At 43.1% G+C, this 17275-nt stretch overlaps 1 protein-coding gene across 3 annotated transcripts in view; it reads right to left on the minus strand.

Moving 5' to 3' along the window:
- The window catches only part of LOC139756683 (hemicentin-1-like), a 94995-nt gene that overhangs the window by 15792 nt on the left and 61928 nt on the right, over positions 1–17275 (minus strand). For all 3 annotated transcript variants that reach the window (XM_071676336.1, XM_071676337.1, XM_071676339.1), the window contains exons 4-6: positions 11696–11819; positions 2675–2838; positions 331–541 (exon numbers count right to left, since the gene is read on the minus strand). In XM_071676336.1, the coding sequence (XP_071532437.1) occupies positions 331–541; positions 2675–2838; positions 11696–11789 (469 nt within the window). In that variant the 5' untranslated portion in view covers positions 11790–11819. The remainder of the gene's footprint in view (positions 1–330; positions 542–2674; positions 2839–11695; positions 11820–17275) is intronic.

Consider the following 17275-nt stretch of genomic DNA (forward strand, 5'->3'; position numbering starts at 1 on the left):
TTCATTCCTGCTCTTCCACTTCCTCTCGATGGTGAGGTTGAGGGTTAGGGCAAGAAGATGATAGTATGATGGGATGAGGTTATTTTGACTTCCACTTAGATTCAGTCACACCTTTAGCCTCGACAGTGAGAGGGAGATGATGGAAATGGGTCACCCTTCTTTCCTTCCTTCCCTCCTTTCACACACACACACACACACACACACACACACACTCACTCACTCACTCACTCACTCACTTTGATTGGTAGAGTTAATCTATTTGAGGTGATGGAAGCATGAAGTCTTCACCTCCCTCCCTACACCCACTTCCCACCACTCTCCCTCACTCACCCTGGACGGTGAGGTTGACGATGAGGGTGATGGGTGGAGTGATGGACACCTGGCACAGGTAGGAGCCAGCGTCATCCTTCCTGACGTAGTGGATTTTGAGGATCCACTGCTGTCCTCCTGAGGGGTTGATCGCAACGAAACGCTTGTCTGAAGTGTAGGTGGTGGAGCCCGTTGTCAGCAGCCGGATGTCTCGCCCCCGTACCCACGACACCTGCAGGAGAGCGGAGGCCAGTGAACACCTGCGGCTTTGGAGAAGATATTAGACACCTGTTGGTATATACTAATTGGTGAGTGATGGACACCTGCGATACAAAGGCTCAGTTATGAGACATCTCGAACACATGATAAGGAAACACTTCACTGACAGGTGACCGCGGAAACTCAAACACCTGCAACACACTTTACAGTGGCGCAACATGTGCAACAGGGGCAAGGTGAAGGAGTACCCCCGCGTGTGTGACAGTCATTATAGAACGCGTATGATAGAAAGAGACAAGACGTCTAGGTCTTCCTTCAACACACTGCCACTTTATTTTTTATCGGTAAAGTTTCAAGGGACAATTAAGACCTTGTTGGTTGAAGGACAAGAATATCTTTATTATAACTTCCTAGAAGCGAAGAAAAGCTTTTCTAAGTCTTCATAGTATTTCCAATGCTTTGATTTGAAGGTATTGTTCACTGGTGATAATGAGTGGCGTCCTTGAGGACTGACAAACAAGTAGGGGAAAAACCAGAAATCATCCTAAGGTGAAACTATTACATATGTAAAGATAAACATGCTTGATAAATCATGAGACTGACCGTGTTTATCATATATATATATATATATATATATATATATATATATATATATATATATATATATATATATATATATATATATATATATTTAAGGCAAAATGCTATTACAAGCCAGGTCGAGGATCTACAAGCAGCACTGATGGACTCTACCTCGGAAAGGTCAAAACTGAACTGATTACAAATATATTTCTGTATTTCATTCATCCACCGGACACACACACACACACACACACACACACACACACACACACACACACACACACACACACACACACACACACACATCTTTCCACACTTGTGATGCGCATTACTCGTTTCTCTTTGTCTCTCCCCGCCAATTATGTCCTTCAAAAATAGCACCAAAAAGCCATACATGATCGGGAGATCCTCTCCCTCGCCATCTTAGGGAAGAGGTGTCACAGACCTCACGTCTAACCTCAGACTGTAAGCAGATTCCCTGTACTTGATAATGTAGTCCCTTTCGATATATGTCACGACCCTCCAGCCTCTCCAAAGTGGCAGGTTATCAACTACGTACCCGCCTTCTACAACAGCCTTGGAGCCTAGTGAAAGCAAGTGGGTCAAAGGTGGCTTGGATTGAAGCCGACCTACACGGACTTAAGTGTACCCACGTGTACTCCTGGAATACCTCAAATTTGCCTGTTGAGCGAAGGGATATGAGAGAGTGACAAATTAAAGCCGAAGGGGCAGAGGGCTCGTAATTTTCCAGACTCGTGTCTGTGTTTATAACGTGTGTCTAGTGACAAGACGTCCCTTTCCAGTTCAAGGGTGCTGTAATGTGTACCTAGACACACATCGTTACATATGTAATATACCAACACAATGAGGTCATAATGATATTACCAACAAAATAATGTCTTAATGATCTACCAGTCCTCAGAGTACTGTGATTGGAATACGTTTAACAAATCTATATATCTGATACTAGGTTCTATACATAGTGATTCTACTCCTATACATTATACATAATGCGGTACTGAGTGTATAGATTACTCAGTTAGTGTGTATAGAAAGGAAAGATCAGAAATATCAACATTACAATTGCCACACGTCATTTGGTCAACCAGTGCAGTTCTTCCCGACCCAGTCCCTGTCTAATTCTAATCTAATTTCTATTTAGAAACACCGAAGGATCGATATCATATGGTGGCCCATGCTCGATTTTTGACCTGAGGAGACTTTTCAAAAAAAAAAAATGACTAGCCTACGGTGATCTCTCTCTCTCTCTCTCTCTCTCTCTCTCTCTCTCTCTCTCTCTCTCTCTCTCTCTCTCTCTCTCTCTCTCTCTCTCTCTCTCTCTCTCTCTCTCTCTCTCTCTCTCTCTCTCTCTCTCTCTCTCTCTCTCTCTCTCTCTCTCTCTCTCTCTCTATCTCTGACACGGGCTGAAGAAGACTCCTTCTCTTCCCTCCCTCCCTCCCTTCTCCTCCTCCCACCTCAGTCCACTCACACACACACACACACACACACACACACACACACACACACACACACACACACACACACACACACATTATTTGTTTACCGTGTAGTTGTGTAGGTTCTTGATGCCACAGGGGAGCTTGGCTGTGGTGCCTGCGACGGCGCTGACGGTGTTGCTGGAGGAGGTGTTGAGGAAGGAAGGGCCACTCAGGGTGGAGTACTGGATGGGAGGCGCCCCTTTGATCTCGTCGGGCCATTTGAACTCATCTGAAACACACGCAGGAGGAACAGGTTACATCTTTCTTTGCCCAGTGGAGGGCATGGAGTGTTGACGATTGATTACAGAATTACATACACTTGTAATTACAATTTTCAAATGGTAAACATGGATTATCTTTTTAGTATCTTTATTTTCCATTATAGATATAAACCCAAGGCACTTTCATGTATATATATTGGATCATGGACATATTAAGGTGTGTGATTTTTCCTTAATGAGTTTCAAACTCAGCATAAAGACGGGGCGTGATCAAAGGAAACGCTCACCAGAATATATATATATATATATATATATATATATATATATATATATATATATATATATATATATATATATATATATATATATATATATATATATATATATAGCCATAATGAACACGGTTAAAAAGGTTCTTGTGGCGCGATGTTCATTTTTGCCTCACGGCTTGCGAACACACGGCAGTCAAGTTTGCTTCTATGTTGTGTATCTCACAAGAAATTAGGATCTTACGTGTTATATCAATATGTTTCATCCGTCTGTCTTTGTGCGTCTCTCTCTCTCTCTCTCTCTCTCTCTCTCTCTCTCTCTCTCTCTCTCTCTCTCTCTCTCTCTCTCTCTCTCTCTCTCTCTCTCTCTCTCTCTCTCGTGCCCTGATGTATGCTCGCGGGGTTAAAAAAAAAAAAAAAAGGAAAAGATATATATATACACACACTGTCCTCTCTCGTATATCATCAGGGACTTCAAGGACCAACGCATGTCTTCAAGGGGACCCATACAATCGGCTGAGATCAAATATTTACATCCCATTTACATCCACCCTGCGCTACAACACCGTCACTTGTCGTGTCAGCCACACACGCGTCCATATCAATACGCCACCGACTCTCTCGTGTCCACGTATGGGAGATGTAGTGGCAATGGTGGTGGTGGTCGTCTGGTAGGAGCCCCTCTGGTGAATAATCAATTTGCGCCTTGGCACCATCGGGACATTGGCCTAGAGCATCTATGAGACGGGAGCTTTGTGTGTTCTGCCTCCGCCGGCATGATTAAAGTCCAATAATTGACGGGAGCCTTCATGCATAGAAAGTGCTTGCGGGGTATTCTGGGTCGTGCTGCGTGGGAGGGAGGGAGAGAGAGAGAGAGAGAGAGAGAGAGAGAGAGAAGAGAGAGAGAGAGAGAGAGAGAGAGAGAGAGAGAGAGAGAGAGAGAGAGAGAGAGAGAGAGAGAAAGCATTATTCACGTTGCAAATGCGAACGTCGAAATAACTTTAATCCGGCTTCTGAGTAAGCTTTACTACCTTATCCATGAACACACACACACACACACACACACACACAACACGTATATACATCCTCCCTACCACACTAAGGAGGTATTCCAGCATCACAACAATACGGTCAGGAGGGAAGCAGATCAACTTTAAAACACGTCAGGTCTTCAATATCCCTCACTCAGGCTTCGATTCCTTTACATTCGTCCGTCACGTTGAGCCGCTCCTATCTCCAGGAAGTGTGAGTGGTGAGCCAGGACCTCGACAAGCCTAGAAGGCGCGGTTGCAGGAGGCAGATTTTCAAACTAACGTTTACCACATTACTAAAAAGAAACGTTTGTAGGTGTGAATCACACGCGTTTGGAGGACCTTGGAGGTAGGTAGGTGTGGGGTGAGAGATAATGTCTATTCTTAGCTTACTATTTGGAGGATCTTGGAGGAGCTAGTCTAGTCCATGCATGATAGACACGTAGGAATATATATGACAAGACGTTAGTTAGTATAACAAAACCAGCCGATATAGTATGCAAGTTACACAGTAGAGTAACTCATTACCACTGTGTAATGTTAGTTAACAACAAGGACGACCATCGAACAGCCTGCGTATTTTTGTTAATACCCTTAGTCTCCAGTCGACTTTGTAGGTTCCCTCGAGCTTAACTGTGCCCTAAATAAGAACGTTATGAGTTTCCTTACTGTAGTCTGCATCAACTGTGTGGGGAGGAAAGTCGTCTGAGTGCCTATGTCAGTGTAGTGAGGGCCACCTGCACCTACTATACTGACCCAATATCGACAAAATGGTCTCTTTTGGCTTAGATTGAAACCCACGACCTTGGTAGCTTAGGCTCCTTGCTATGTAGTCTCAAATTACAACGATTGGTTATCTACGTATTTCTCTTAGATAAGATCCTACCCATTATCTGCATTCATGGTTGTTCCTCACCTTACATTTCCACTACTTCAAGATGTATTATACATATCTACAATGTCTATTTCCTCCTTTGTAAAAAGACTGATGAGAGTGGACTATGTTGCTGACACACTCTCTCTCTCTCTCTCTCTCTCTCTCTCTCTCTCTCTCTCTCTCTCTCTCTCTCTCTCTCTCTCTCTCTCTCTCTCTCTCTCTCTCTCTCTCTCTCTCTCTCTCTCTCTCTCTCTCTCTCTCTCTCTCTCTCTCTCTCTCTCTCTCTCTCTCTCTCTCTCTCTCTCTCTCTCTCTCTCTCTCTCTCTCTCTCTCTCTCTCTCTCTCTCTCTCTCTCTCTCTCTCTCCCAGTACACGCTGGCTTAGTGTGCACGGCGCTTGATGCAGTTAGGGTGGGAAATGTCACCCTTCTGGTTGAGCTCAATTCCTCTATACTGTAGACAAGGAACCAGAAGTTCCTTTTCGAGGGTCCTCTTCTCACTTCACGCCCGAGATCTCTCTGGTCGCCTCCCTGTTAGAAGTTCGATGTCCACCAGACCAGACCAGACACGAGTGAGGTAAGGAAGATGTCCTCTTCGACCAGACAGCCACGAGTGAAGTAAGGAAGATGTCTTCTTCGACCAGACCAGCTACGAGTGAGGTAAGGTAGATGTCTTCTTCGACCAGACCACCTACGAGTGAGGTAAAGAAGATGTCTTCTTCGACCAGACCAGCTACGGGTGAGGTAAGGCAGATGTCTTCTTCGACCAGACCAGCTACGAGTGAGGTAAGGAAGATGTCTTCCTCGACCAGACCAGCTACGAGTCAGGTATGAAAGATGTCTTCATCTCTTTCTTCTTTCCATTCGTAGTCTCAGTGTCTTGGACATCCTCAAACCCCAGGATCAGATCTGCGTCATCGTTGATGTCTGGGTGTTGAAGTCACAAGGTAAGCTGGAAATCTACAAATATACCTGTGACCTCACTGGACATCAAGTTTTCTCACACAATAATTTCTCTCCTTTCTCTTTTTCTCCTCTCCATTCTTGCCCCGATTGATTGGAAAGAGACAGTTTTTATGATATATATTACAGATCACAAAAGTCAAGAGAGGATTGTCGTCTGTCAGGAAAGGTCATAGAAGGATCCTTCTGGCTTTGGGATTTTTTTGGGGGATGATATCTAGTTTATATCCGTCTTACGCTCTGAGGATTTTTAGTGGCTGAGCGACCACGGCGAGAGGATGAAAACTAAATATTGAGTCAGTTAATGATTCACGTATACTTAGCTCTCGCCTACTGCCACTCACGCCACGTACTCAAACATCAGAATGCTTTAGATTTTGGGGTCATGATTCACTCGACCCTCACGTTCATTCGTAGTGTCTCGAGTTATGAGAGTTTCATTTTTAATATCTTCACTTCAGGGATATACCAGACCTTTAGAGGTGACAAGGGACTTAAACAAACCAAGGTAGTCCTTTTTTTCTTTTTCAACATGCTACTGAATTCAGGACACAAAGACATAGGCACAAGCACGGAACGTACCCACAGTCACATGGGACTCGGCTTACTTGGATCTCTCACAGGCAGAAGCGAATATAGCAGTAAACGTCAGCAGATCTGAGGAGGAGGAAGATCGGCAAACAGAAGCAACAGAGGCAAAATGACTCTTCCGTTCCTAGATTCAACGGTAGATATCTATCACTACCCCTTGACACAACAGTAGGGGGTGGTCATCCCCGACCCTACACACAATAGTAGTGGGCCACTCCCATCCTTAGTCATAATAACAGTGGGCAAGCACCCCTCCTACACACAACAGTAGGACCCAGCAACACCCATACACACAAAACAAGCCAGCACCACCTCTAGACCCAAAACAAGCCAGCATCATACTTACACACAACCAGCTAGTATCGTCCCTAGACAAAACAAGCGAGCAACAACACATTACAAGCCAGCAAGAAAAATAAGCCATCACTCTCCCTCGACATACAAAAAGCCAGCATCATCCCTATACACACGACAAGCCAGCAGCCTCCCTGAGCACAATGCTGCCAACAAATACGTGGAAGAAGGAGGCCTCTGTACCATTAATTAGATCATCAACACACTATGTTATGGCGGTATACATTTTTTTCTACACTTTTTATCCCTCTTTCCCAACACATCACTTCACCCATAGGTACTCTCCCGCCTCACTCTCCCCTCCACCACCTCTTAGCCAAGGGCTTTGCTTCTCCTCTTGCAGTTCAGTAATGAGGGCCTTACCAGGGACTGCCTGTGAACATATTTCACTTTATGGTCATATAGAGAAGCATGATATTATATTCCCGGGGACTCCAGAGGTTTAATTATAATCATGATCATCATCACCATTATCATCATCACCATAATTATCACTCAAGGGACGTTATATTTCTTTTCATTATTTTGTTCATCTTATCATTTTTTTCCCCACTTATAAGAAAGTTTCCTGAAAATAAAAAGCCACGGGATTAACTTTGTTCCGAGGAAAGATGTAATTTTCTTTATTTACGACATACATGTCGTCTCTTTTCTAAGCATCTTCCAAGATATATAGAAGTTGGTACGGCTTACCAAAGATAAGCAACCCATTGAATGACTGTTAATGGTGAGCCTAACTAAAGTGTGACGTTCCTTGATAAATCATTTTCAGCCAGCTGGTAATTTTCTTTCACTACTCCCTCCAAGCTTTAGAACTCTCTACCCTCTCATGTCTTTCCCCAAAAGCAACAGCGACCAGGCACATTCTAAAAGACAGGTTTTTACGTTCCTCCAAAATTCGTAAATCCTTCCCCTTGTCTCTTCTTTTTTTTTTTCACCCTTTCATAATCCTCTCTACATTTCAATTAAGGCCCGGCCTTGAAGTGGACTTTTGTGTCCGTGACTGAAGCCTCCAACGTAAGAAAATTATGTAAGGTCATTGGTCGAGGCTTGAGTGCTGGGTCAGATGAGGTCAGGTCGCGTCAGGGAGGGGGTCAGTGTTAGGTCTCTCTCCTCTGGACAGTGTGTGTGTGTTGCTTGTTCTTGCATTCTTTTTTTTCTGTCTGTATTAGAAATGGTTTTGGCTCTCAGAATTCAACGTAATTCTCTACTGTTTTTAAGGTTTGTAACTAGATTTATTTTCTTGTGAAAATAACCCCAAAAGTTTTTTTTGTATATGCGTTACTCTGTTTTGAAATACTCCTTCCATAATTCGTCTGGTACGAGCGATGGTTTTTGAGTAAAGTCCATATTTTTTTTCTTCATTTTCATTGTAAGTGAGAGACGGGGGTGTATAGCGACTGGAGTACATCATACCAATAAGTTGTCCCGAAGTTTTGCAACTTTCAGCTAAATATCAGAATTCATAAACTCCATTGGCTCTCTTGAGAAGCGTCTTATCTAAAGTTAAATTGCTTTTCATGATTAACTCGCCAACTTTTTAGGACTGGCGTGGGATTGGTCGCATCTGAGACCCCCAGGTGTCTATCAGGACGAATGAGTATTTGATTAAGTCGAATGGGCCATTTTCTTTCTACCACTTACCAATATTTCTTAGAAGTCTCCTTCCTCCTCCTGTGTCTCTTTTTAACACTCCTTGTTATCATGTATCTATCAGGGCAGATTAGATAAGATCTGTTTAAGATTTCGTTCAGTGATATGAGGTTTCTTTTTAACTTAATCTGATCGCTGAACGACACCTGTTATCCAATTCAATGTACCAGTCCATCCGCGTTCAGATATATCATTTTCATTCTGACATTCGCATCAGATAACACTTGACTTAGGAAGAGGCGGGTGTGTGTGTTCTGCTTTGGTGTCTCCGGTTCTTTTGCCTTCTGACTGTATCATCTACATCATTCTCTTTCGGTCTTCCGTCGGTCTATTGCCTCTGATGAACTCCTCATTGAGTTCCTTCTTGTTAGCATGTTTCGTAGTCTGCTTAAATATCTCTTGTCTTTATACCTTTATATTGAAGGTAATTATTACCGTTCTTCGCCTTGTGATATACTTTGATTCTACATTTCATTCATTTGTTCATCCATGTCTTGCGACGTTTCGATCCTGTTTATCTGTGAATAACATCAGGTTCATCCCCCACATATAATCCATTTTTTAATCCTTCTAATCTTTCATTTTTTCCTTCTTTCAGTGTAAAGCCAACACAACGTGTGGAAATGACTTATCGTGTCAAAGGAGTGCTTGGTGTTGCACAACGACGCGTGAGAAAAAAAAAATCTACCCATCACTGTCTTCCATTCTATGATGAATCCTTTACTGGCATGTAAACTATCTTCTTTTTTCTCTCTCTTTATTCTACATTACGTCGGTGATCCATGTGTAGGAATTCAGTACCTTGAGTCATGCAAAGAAGATTCCCATGTATTGAACCATTACCTTACAAAGCATAGACTACACACCACTATAACCTGAAGAAGGATACGATTCATGCCATCCCTTGCATGAGAAAGGAGGGGGGAAACTTATTGTCGTATTACATACCAAATTTATAAGAAGATTAGAGAATATCCGGGTGTGGGAAGACAATGTATTCGCTATGGGATATTCGGGGCCTTCTGGGATTTATGTGCGTATTGTGTGCTTATTATACAAATACTCTTTCTAGATTTCTAGATTTTACGTGACGGGAAGTAATTTGGGTGCTAGTGAAAAAAATGAGTAGATTTTGCTACATTATCTTTTTTTGGGGGGGAGGAGTAAAGCACAGAGTAATAAGTCGTTTACATATCAAAGTAAGAAAACGTATGTTGGGTAAAGCATGAGTGTCACGCGCGTCAGTGATTTTCGTGTGTGTGTGTGTGTGTGTGTGTGTGTGTGTGTGTGTGTGTGTGTGTGTGTGTGTGTGTGTGTGTGTGTGTGTGTGTGTGATTTTTTTTGCCATCTGACCACACCACTGCTAGGACCACATCTCTCAATGATCGGTGTTGTTTCAATAGAATTTTCCTGTTAAAAGCCAAGTCTATTCGTCATCTCCAGGAGGCGAGTGTCTATAGTGCCCTAAACCAAACATACTGTATTTCAGTGATGGTTTAAGACTAGGGCTGCTAGTACAGCAGACTTAGCATTATCTTCACCCAAAACGAACCACCTCATACCCTTACATCTGTGGTGTTATCCAAACCAGAAATTCTTGGAGATAAATTGGCATACTGTTTCTTGAAACGTATTGCATCTGATCCTTGAGCCACTAACCCTCTTGCCTCTCACCTGCCAACACAAATGTGATTGCTGTCAACACTGTGAAATATAGCTCATGTGTTATGTTGGTAATGTAAGCCAAATATATATATATATATATATATATATATATATATATATATATATATATATATATATATATATATATATATATATATATATATATATAAAACATTTGCACACTAGATCATTACTCGTCGTCAAAAACTACCTCCTATAATTAGATATGAAACTAAATCAGAAATCCGAAAAAAAATATATAAATGGCTGAAAAACACAGCAGATATTTTTCATTTGTTTTTGTTTGTTCGAAGGTTTTTGAGTGACAACACTATTTTTTCTAGAATGTGGATATAACGCGATGATGGCCTATATTACTTTGAATATCAATGTAATTTCGTTTAAAACTGTAACCACCAGGAACGCGACACAAACAATTAAGATATTTATGTAAATCAACTCATGTAATTATTCCAAGGTTGAATAACACAAACTATTTGACCAAAACACAACATTTCAACAATACATCCTTTTTTTTTTTTAATATGTTGAAAAACACCTCGAATGTGAGAATTTTAACATATTCAGAACCCAAAATAACATCACAAAAAATATGAGATAAGTAAGTAAGTTATTCCACGAAGCAAAGGAAAAGAAAATACGTTTTGTATCATAATTGTTAAATAATTATTGATATTGATATGTTCGACGTCGCCATTATCAGCGTCACTATCACTGTCACCATCAGTGAGAACATGAGAAAGGGGTCTTTGTTATCACCTTCACTGATAACAAAATCAGTAAAGTACTTTCCTTGGGCAAGTCGAGTCGCCAGTAATTAAGACCTGTGTCAACACCTGTAATTAGACTTTAATAACACTGCTAATTAACCCATGGGATATGTGTAATTCTATGATATTAGAAACTTCATTTTAGAGAAAGAGGATATTCTGAAATGAAAGGCAATGCCGGGTAAAGTGGTGCTGGGTTTTCTCTAAGACAAAAAGATTTTTTTCTTTTTCTTGTCAGAAAATCAGAATATAGTTCCCAGAATGCCTTTGTTGTCTTGGATATTAAAGTATTCTTAAAACTACTGCACTGTAGTTCAAGATGATTATTACAATCTGTTATTACTCCAAAGCTTCATAGGTCGTTAAGTAGGAATAATGGTAATTTCAGACTCCATATCCTTATCTGGACCTGATGGAGTTATGCCTTATGGGTGGCCACTGTTATAATATGGATGGTTACATTGGCTATCACATAGATACCAGTGACTCTGTTCAGGGTAGAGCAGGCCCATGGTAGAGCAGGCCCATGGTAGAGCAGGCCCATGGTAGAGCAGGCCCATGGTAGAGCAGGCCCATGGTAGAGCAGGCCCGTGGTAGAGGGGGAAAAAGCAGGTATGACACACACGTTACCATTAGCTGGACCATGGGCCAGCAGAGGCCATGCCTCACTTACCGTTGGCCAAGACGACTCTGGAGATGAGGATGGCTGTCGTGGCCACGAGGGAGATGGCCATCGTGGTGGGGCTACGGGCGAGGGAAGGAGACATGGCTGCCCGTGGGTGATTGGCCACCTGTCCCTGGAATGAAAGACACAGCTTATTACCGTCTAGCTGAGGCAGGGGAAACACACAAACACACACACACACACACACACACGCGCACACACGCGCGCGCGCAAGGAAATACTGTACAAGATGTTGCTGGAGGAAGTGAGAATGACAGAGGAGTGAATAAGGGGTAAACCTCATACTTATCCATAAGAAAGTTGACCCAGAAGAGGCACTAGGCTTATGGCGTATGATGCATATCATGATACAGTGTATGATATGAAGTCCCTCTGAAGTCTCTCTCTCTCTCTCTCTCTCTCTCTCTCTCTCTCTCTCTCTCTCTCTCTCTCTCTCTCTCTCTCTCTCTCTCTCTCTCTCTCTCTCTCTCTCTCTCTCTCTCTCTCTCTCTCTCCCTTTTCCACACGGGTTAGGACCTATCAAGTCGGGAGGGAACTTTGTTACGGACCAAAACGTAACCAAGACTCGTGGAGAAACAAAGTCCTGGTTTGCGTAACAAGGAAGACCCACGATAGCTTCTGACGATGACCACCACCTGACGAGGAGGAGCAAGCTGGGTGGTCGGGAGCGGTCCATCCATAACGAGCCGCTTGTCTGACCGTTAGCGGGTGGACGTGGGTGACAAAAGACTGTCGCCATGGACGGAACATGATCTTAGACGGGTAAGCTAGGAGTAGCTAGCTTCGTCTCTTTGTTGTATATCAACTGAGTCATATTTCTTTCTTGTATCTCCCCTGATGATGTGATTATTGCACGAAAGTGCACTTGGGAACTTATCGTGTTTCATTTCCACTGGAATTTATAGGAACATAAAAATACATATATATATTAAAATTATATAATTTTTAATATAATATATATATATAAATATATATAATATAATATATATATATATATATATATAAATATATATATTATATATAAAAATATATATTTTATTTTAAAAATATATAATAATATAAATCATCTTTCTTTCATACCTTCCCATTTCCCCCGTTAGCGAGATAGCGTTTAAAAACAGAGGACTAAGCCTTTTAGGGGAAAATTTTTCAAACCCGGCCCCCTTGTCTGTCCTTCTTTTGGAAAAAATTAAAAAAAAAAAAAAAACAGAGGGGGGGATTTCCAGCCAATATATTATATATATAAGATATATATATATATATAAAAAATATATATATATTATATATAATTTAAAAATATATATATAATAATATATTTAATAGAAAATTATATTTAAAATTTAAAAAAATTATATTTAAAATTAAATTATAAAATTTAGATTAAATTAAAAGATGTTAAATTAAGAAAAATTAAATCCTTAAGTTTCGAACCCTTATATCCGTTACCCAACCAAACCCAAAAATCCGTTTTAACCCTTGAATTAGGGGTTAGGAAAAAAACGAAAACCCAACCCTTCAAAAAATTTTCCCTTACCCCCACCTTTCGAATTAAAATTTGTTAAAAAAACCGTTCGCCCTTTTCCTTAACCCTTAATTATTTTTAAAACCCGAAATTCAAAAAATATTTTCCCAAAGTTTCACCCCTTAGAGGAGGGGGGGTTAACCCTTTTGATCCTTTTCCCGCCTTGGGGAAATTTGGGGGGGTTCCCCACCCTTAGAAAAAATTAGGGCCTTAAAACCCCCTTGCCTTTGGGGGTTCCCTTACCCCCCGGTTTTTCGCCCTTTGAGTTTGGTTAAAACCAAAGGGGTTAAAGGGGGGTTAAGTTAAACCCACCCGAAGGTTTAACCCAAGATGGGAAACCCGGGGGTTTCGGGGGGTTAGGTTAAACCCGAAGGTTTCAAAGGGTGGTTTAACCTTTCAAAAAACCGGGTTTCCCGGGGGGTTAGGGTTTTAATCCCCCCCCCCCAAAAGAAGGTTTCCCGGGGGTTTGGGGCCCCCAAAAAAGTTAAAAGGGGGTTTGGGGAAAAAATCCTTAGAAATTTAAACCATTAAAAGTCCTTGCCTTGGAAATTTATCCGTTTACCCGAAGGGGTTCCGGCCCTTATAAAACCTTAAACCCCACCCGTTAACCTTATTTACCGTTTGACCCTTAGAACCATTTGGGGTCCCCTTTGGGCCGTTTTTGACCATTTGGCCCTTCCCCCCGTTTTCGACCTTATGATCCGTTCCCGGGGCCGTTACGCCGGGTTAAAGGGGCCTTACCCCACCGTTTTCGACCGGTTTTGTTCCGTTAACCCCAAACCCTTTCGACCTTTGATTCCTTAACCCCACCGTTACGAATTTTTGTTTCCCTTACCCAAACCCTTAAAGACCGTTACGTTCCGTTACCCGACCGTTACGACCATTATGATCCGTTACCCGACCGTTACGACCATTATGATCCGTTACCCGACCGTTACGACCATTATGATCCGTTACCCGACCGTTACGACCATTATGATCCGTTACCCGACCGTTACGACCATTATGATCCGTTACCCGACCGTTACGACCATTATGATCCGTTACCCGACCGTTACGACCATTATGATCCGTTACCCGACCGTTACGACCGTTACGTTCCGTTACCCGACCGTTACGACCATTATGATCCGTTACCCGACCGTTACGACCGTTACGTTCCGTTACCCGACCGTTACGACCATTATGATCCGTTACCCGACCGTTACGACCATTATGATCCGTTACCCGACCGTTACGACCGTTACGTTCCGTTACCCGACCGTTACGACCATTATGATCCGTTACCCGACCGTTACGACCATTATGATCCGTTACCCGACCGTTACGACCATTATGATCCGTTACCCGACCGTTACGACCGTTACGTTCCGTTACCCGACCGTTACGACCATTATGATCCGTTACCCGACCGTTACGACCATTATGATCCGTTACCCGACCGTTACGACCGTTACGTTCCGTTACCCGACCGTTACGACCGTTACGTTCCGTTACCCGACCGTTACGACCATTATGATCCGTTACCCGACCGTTACGACCGTTACGTTCCGTTACCCGACCGTTACGACCATTATGATCCGTTACCCGACCGTTACGACCATTATGATCCGTTACCCGACCGTTACGACCATTATGATCCGTTACCCGACCGTTACGACCATTATGATCCGTTACCCGACCGTTACGACCATTATGATCCGTTACCCGACCGTTACGACCATTATGATCCGTTACCCGACCGTTACGACCATTATGATCCGTTACCCGACCGTTACGACCATTATGATCCGTTACCCGACCGTTACGACCATTATGATCCGTTACCCGACCGTTACGACCATTATGATCCGTTACCCGACCGTTACGACCATTATGATCCGTTACCCGACCGTTACGACCATTATGATCCGTTACCCGACCGTTACGACCGTTACGTTCCGTTACCCGACCGTTACGACCATTATGATCCGTTACCCGACCGTTACGACCATTATGATCCGTTACCCGACCGTTACGACCATTATGATCCGTTACCCGACCGTTACGACCATTATGATCCGTTACCCGACCGTTACGACCATTATGATCCGTTACCCGACCGTTACGACCATTATGATCCGTTACCCGACCGTTACGACCATTATGATCCGTTACCCGACCGTTACGACCATTATGATCCGTTACCCGACCGTTACGACCATTATGATCCGTTACCCGACCGTTACGACCATTATGATCCGTTACCCGACCGTTACGACCATTATGATCCGTTACCCGACCGTTACGACCATTATGATCCGTTACCCGACCGTTACGACCATTATGATCCGTTACCCGACCGTTACGACCATTATGATCCGTTACCCGACCGTTACGACCATTATGATCCGTTACCCGACCGTTACGACCATTATGATCCGTTACCCGACCGTTACGACCATTATGATCCGTTACCCGACCGTTACGACCATTATGATCCGTTACCCGACCGTTACGACCATTATGATCCGTTACCCGACCGTTACGACCATTATGATCCGTTACCCGACCGTTACGACCATTATGATCCGTTACCCGACCGTTACGACCATTATGATCCGTTACCCGACCGTTACGACCATTATGATCCGTTACCCGACCGTTACGACCATTATGATCCGTTACCCGACCGTTACGACCATTATGATCCGTTACCCGACCGTTACGACCATTATGATCCGTTACCCGACCGTTACGACCATTATGATCCGTTACCCGACCGTTACGACCATTATGATCCGTTACCCGACCGTTACGACCATTATGATCCGTTACCCGACCGTTACGACCGTTACGTTCCGTTACCCGACCGTTACGACCATTATGATCCGTTACCCGACCGTTACGACCGTTACGTTCCGTTACCCGACCGTTACGACCATTATGATCCGTTACCCGACCGTTACGACCGTTACGTTCCGTTACCCGACCGTTACGACCATTATGATCCGTTACCCGACCGTTACGACCATTATGATCCGTTACCCGACCGTTACGACCATTATGATCCGTTACCCGACCGTTACGACCATTATGATCCGTTACCCGACCGTTACGACCATTATGATCCGTTACCCGACCGTTACGACCGTTACGTTCCGTTACCCGACCGTTACGACCATTATGATCCGTTACCCGACCGTTACGACCATTATGATCCGTTACCCGACCGTTACGACCATTATGATCCGTTACCCGACCGTTACGACGGTTACGTGCCATTAGGCGACCGTTACGACGGCTATGTTCCGTTAACCGAACCGTTACGACCGTTGTGATTCATGAAGCGACCGTTACGATGGTTATGTTCCGTTACCAGACCGTTACGACCGTTACGTTCCGTTACCCGACCGTTACGACCATTATGATCCGTTACCCGACCGTTACGACCATTATGATCCGTTACCCGACCGTTACGACCATTATGATCCGTTACCCGACCGTTACGACCATTATGATCCGTTACCCGACCGTTACGACCGTTATGATCCAAGTTAGCGACCGCTTTTGACTGTTACCATTCCAGAAGTTGACCGTTCACACCTGTTGTTATTGTGACGTGATCTAGAGGCGGCTGCGCTGCTCATTCCCATTTCTAAAGATTGTTGTGATTTCCGAATGATTATTGAGTATATATATATATATATATATATATATATATATATATATATATATATATATTGAGGCGACATCCTGGATTTAGAAAAAATAAATCATTTAATGATAAAGTTTTCGCTATGTCTGATGCAGCGCTAGGGTCAACCAGGCAAAATAAAAATGCTCAGGAAACCATAATTTGTGAGAACTTCTTGGAAAAATCCCCAGAGCTGGAGAAAGTTAGACGCAGAATTAACAACAACTTAACCGACAACGGGAAAGAAGGAAATGTTTATGTTGAAAAGGGAAAGGTTAATATTACTGCCAGAGGAAAGATCGCAAACCCAAGAAATTGAGGAGATTCGGGAAGGATCAACTGGAGTCAGTATCATGAGTTGTGAGAGATT

This window comes from Panulirus ornatus, chromosome 23, assembly GCF_036320965.1.
Source record: "Panulirus ornatus isolate Po-2019 chromosome 23, ASM3632096v1, whole genome shotgun sequence".
Lineage (NCBI taxonomy): Eukaryota > Metazoa > Arthropoda > Malacostraca > Decapoda > Palinuridae > Panulirus > Panulirus ornatus.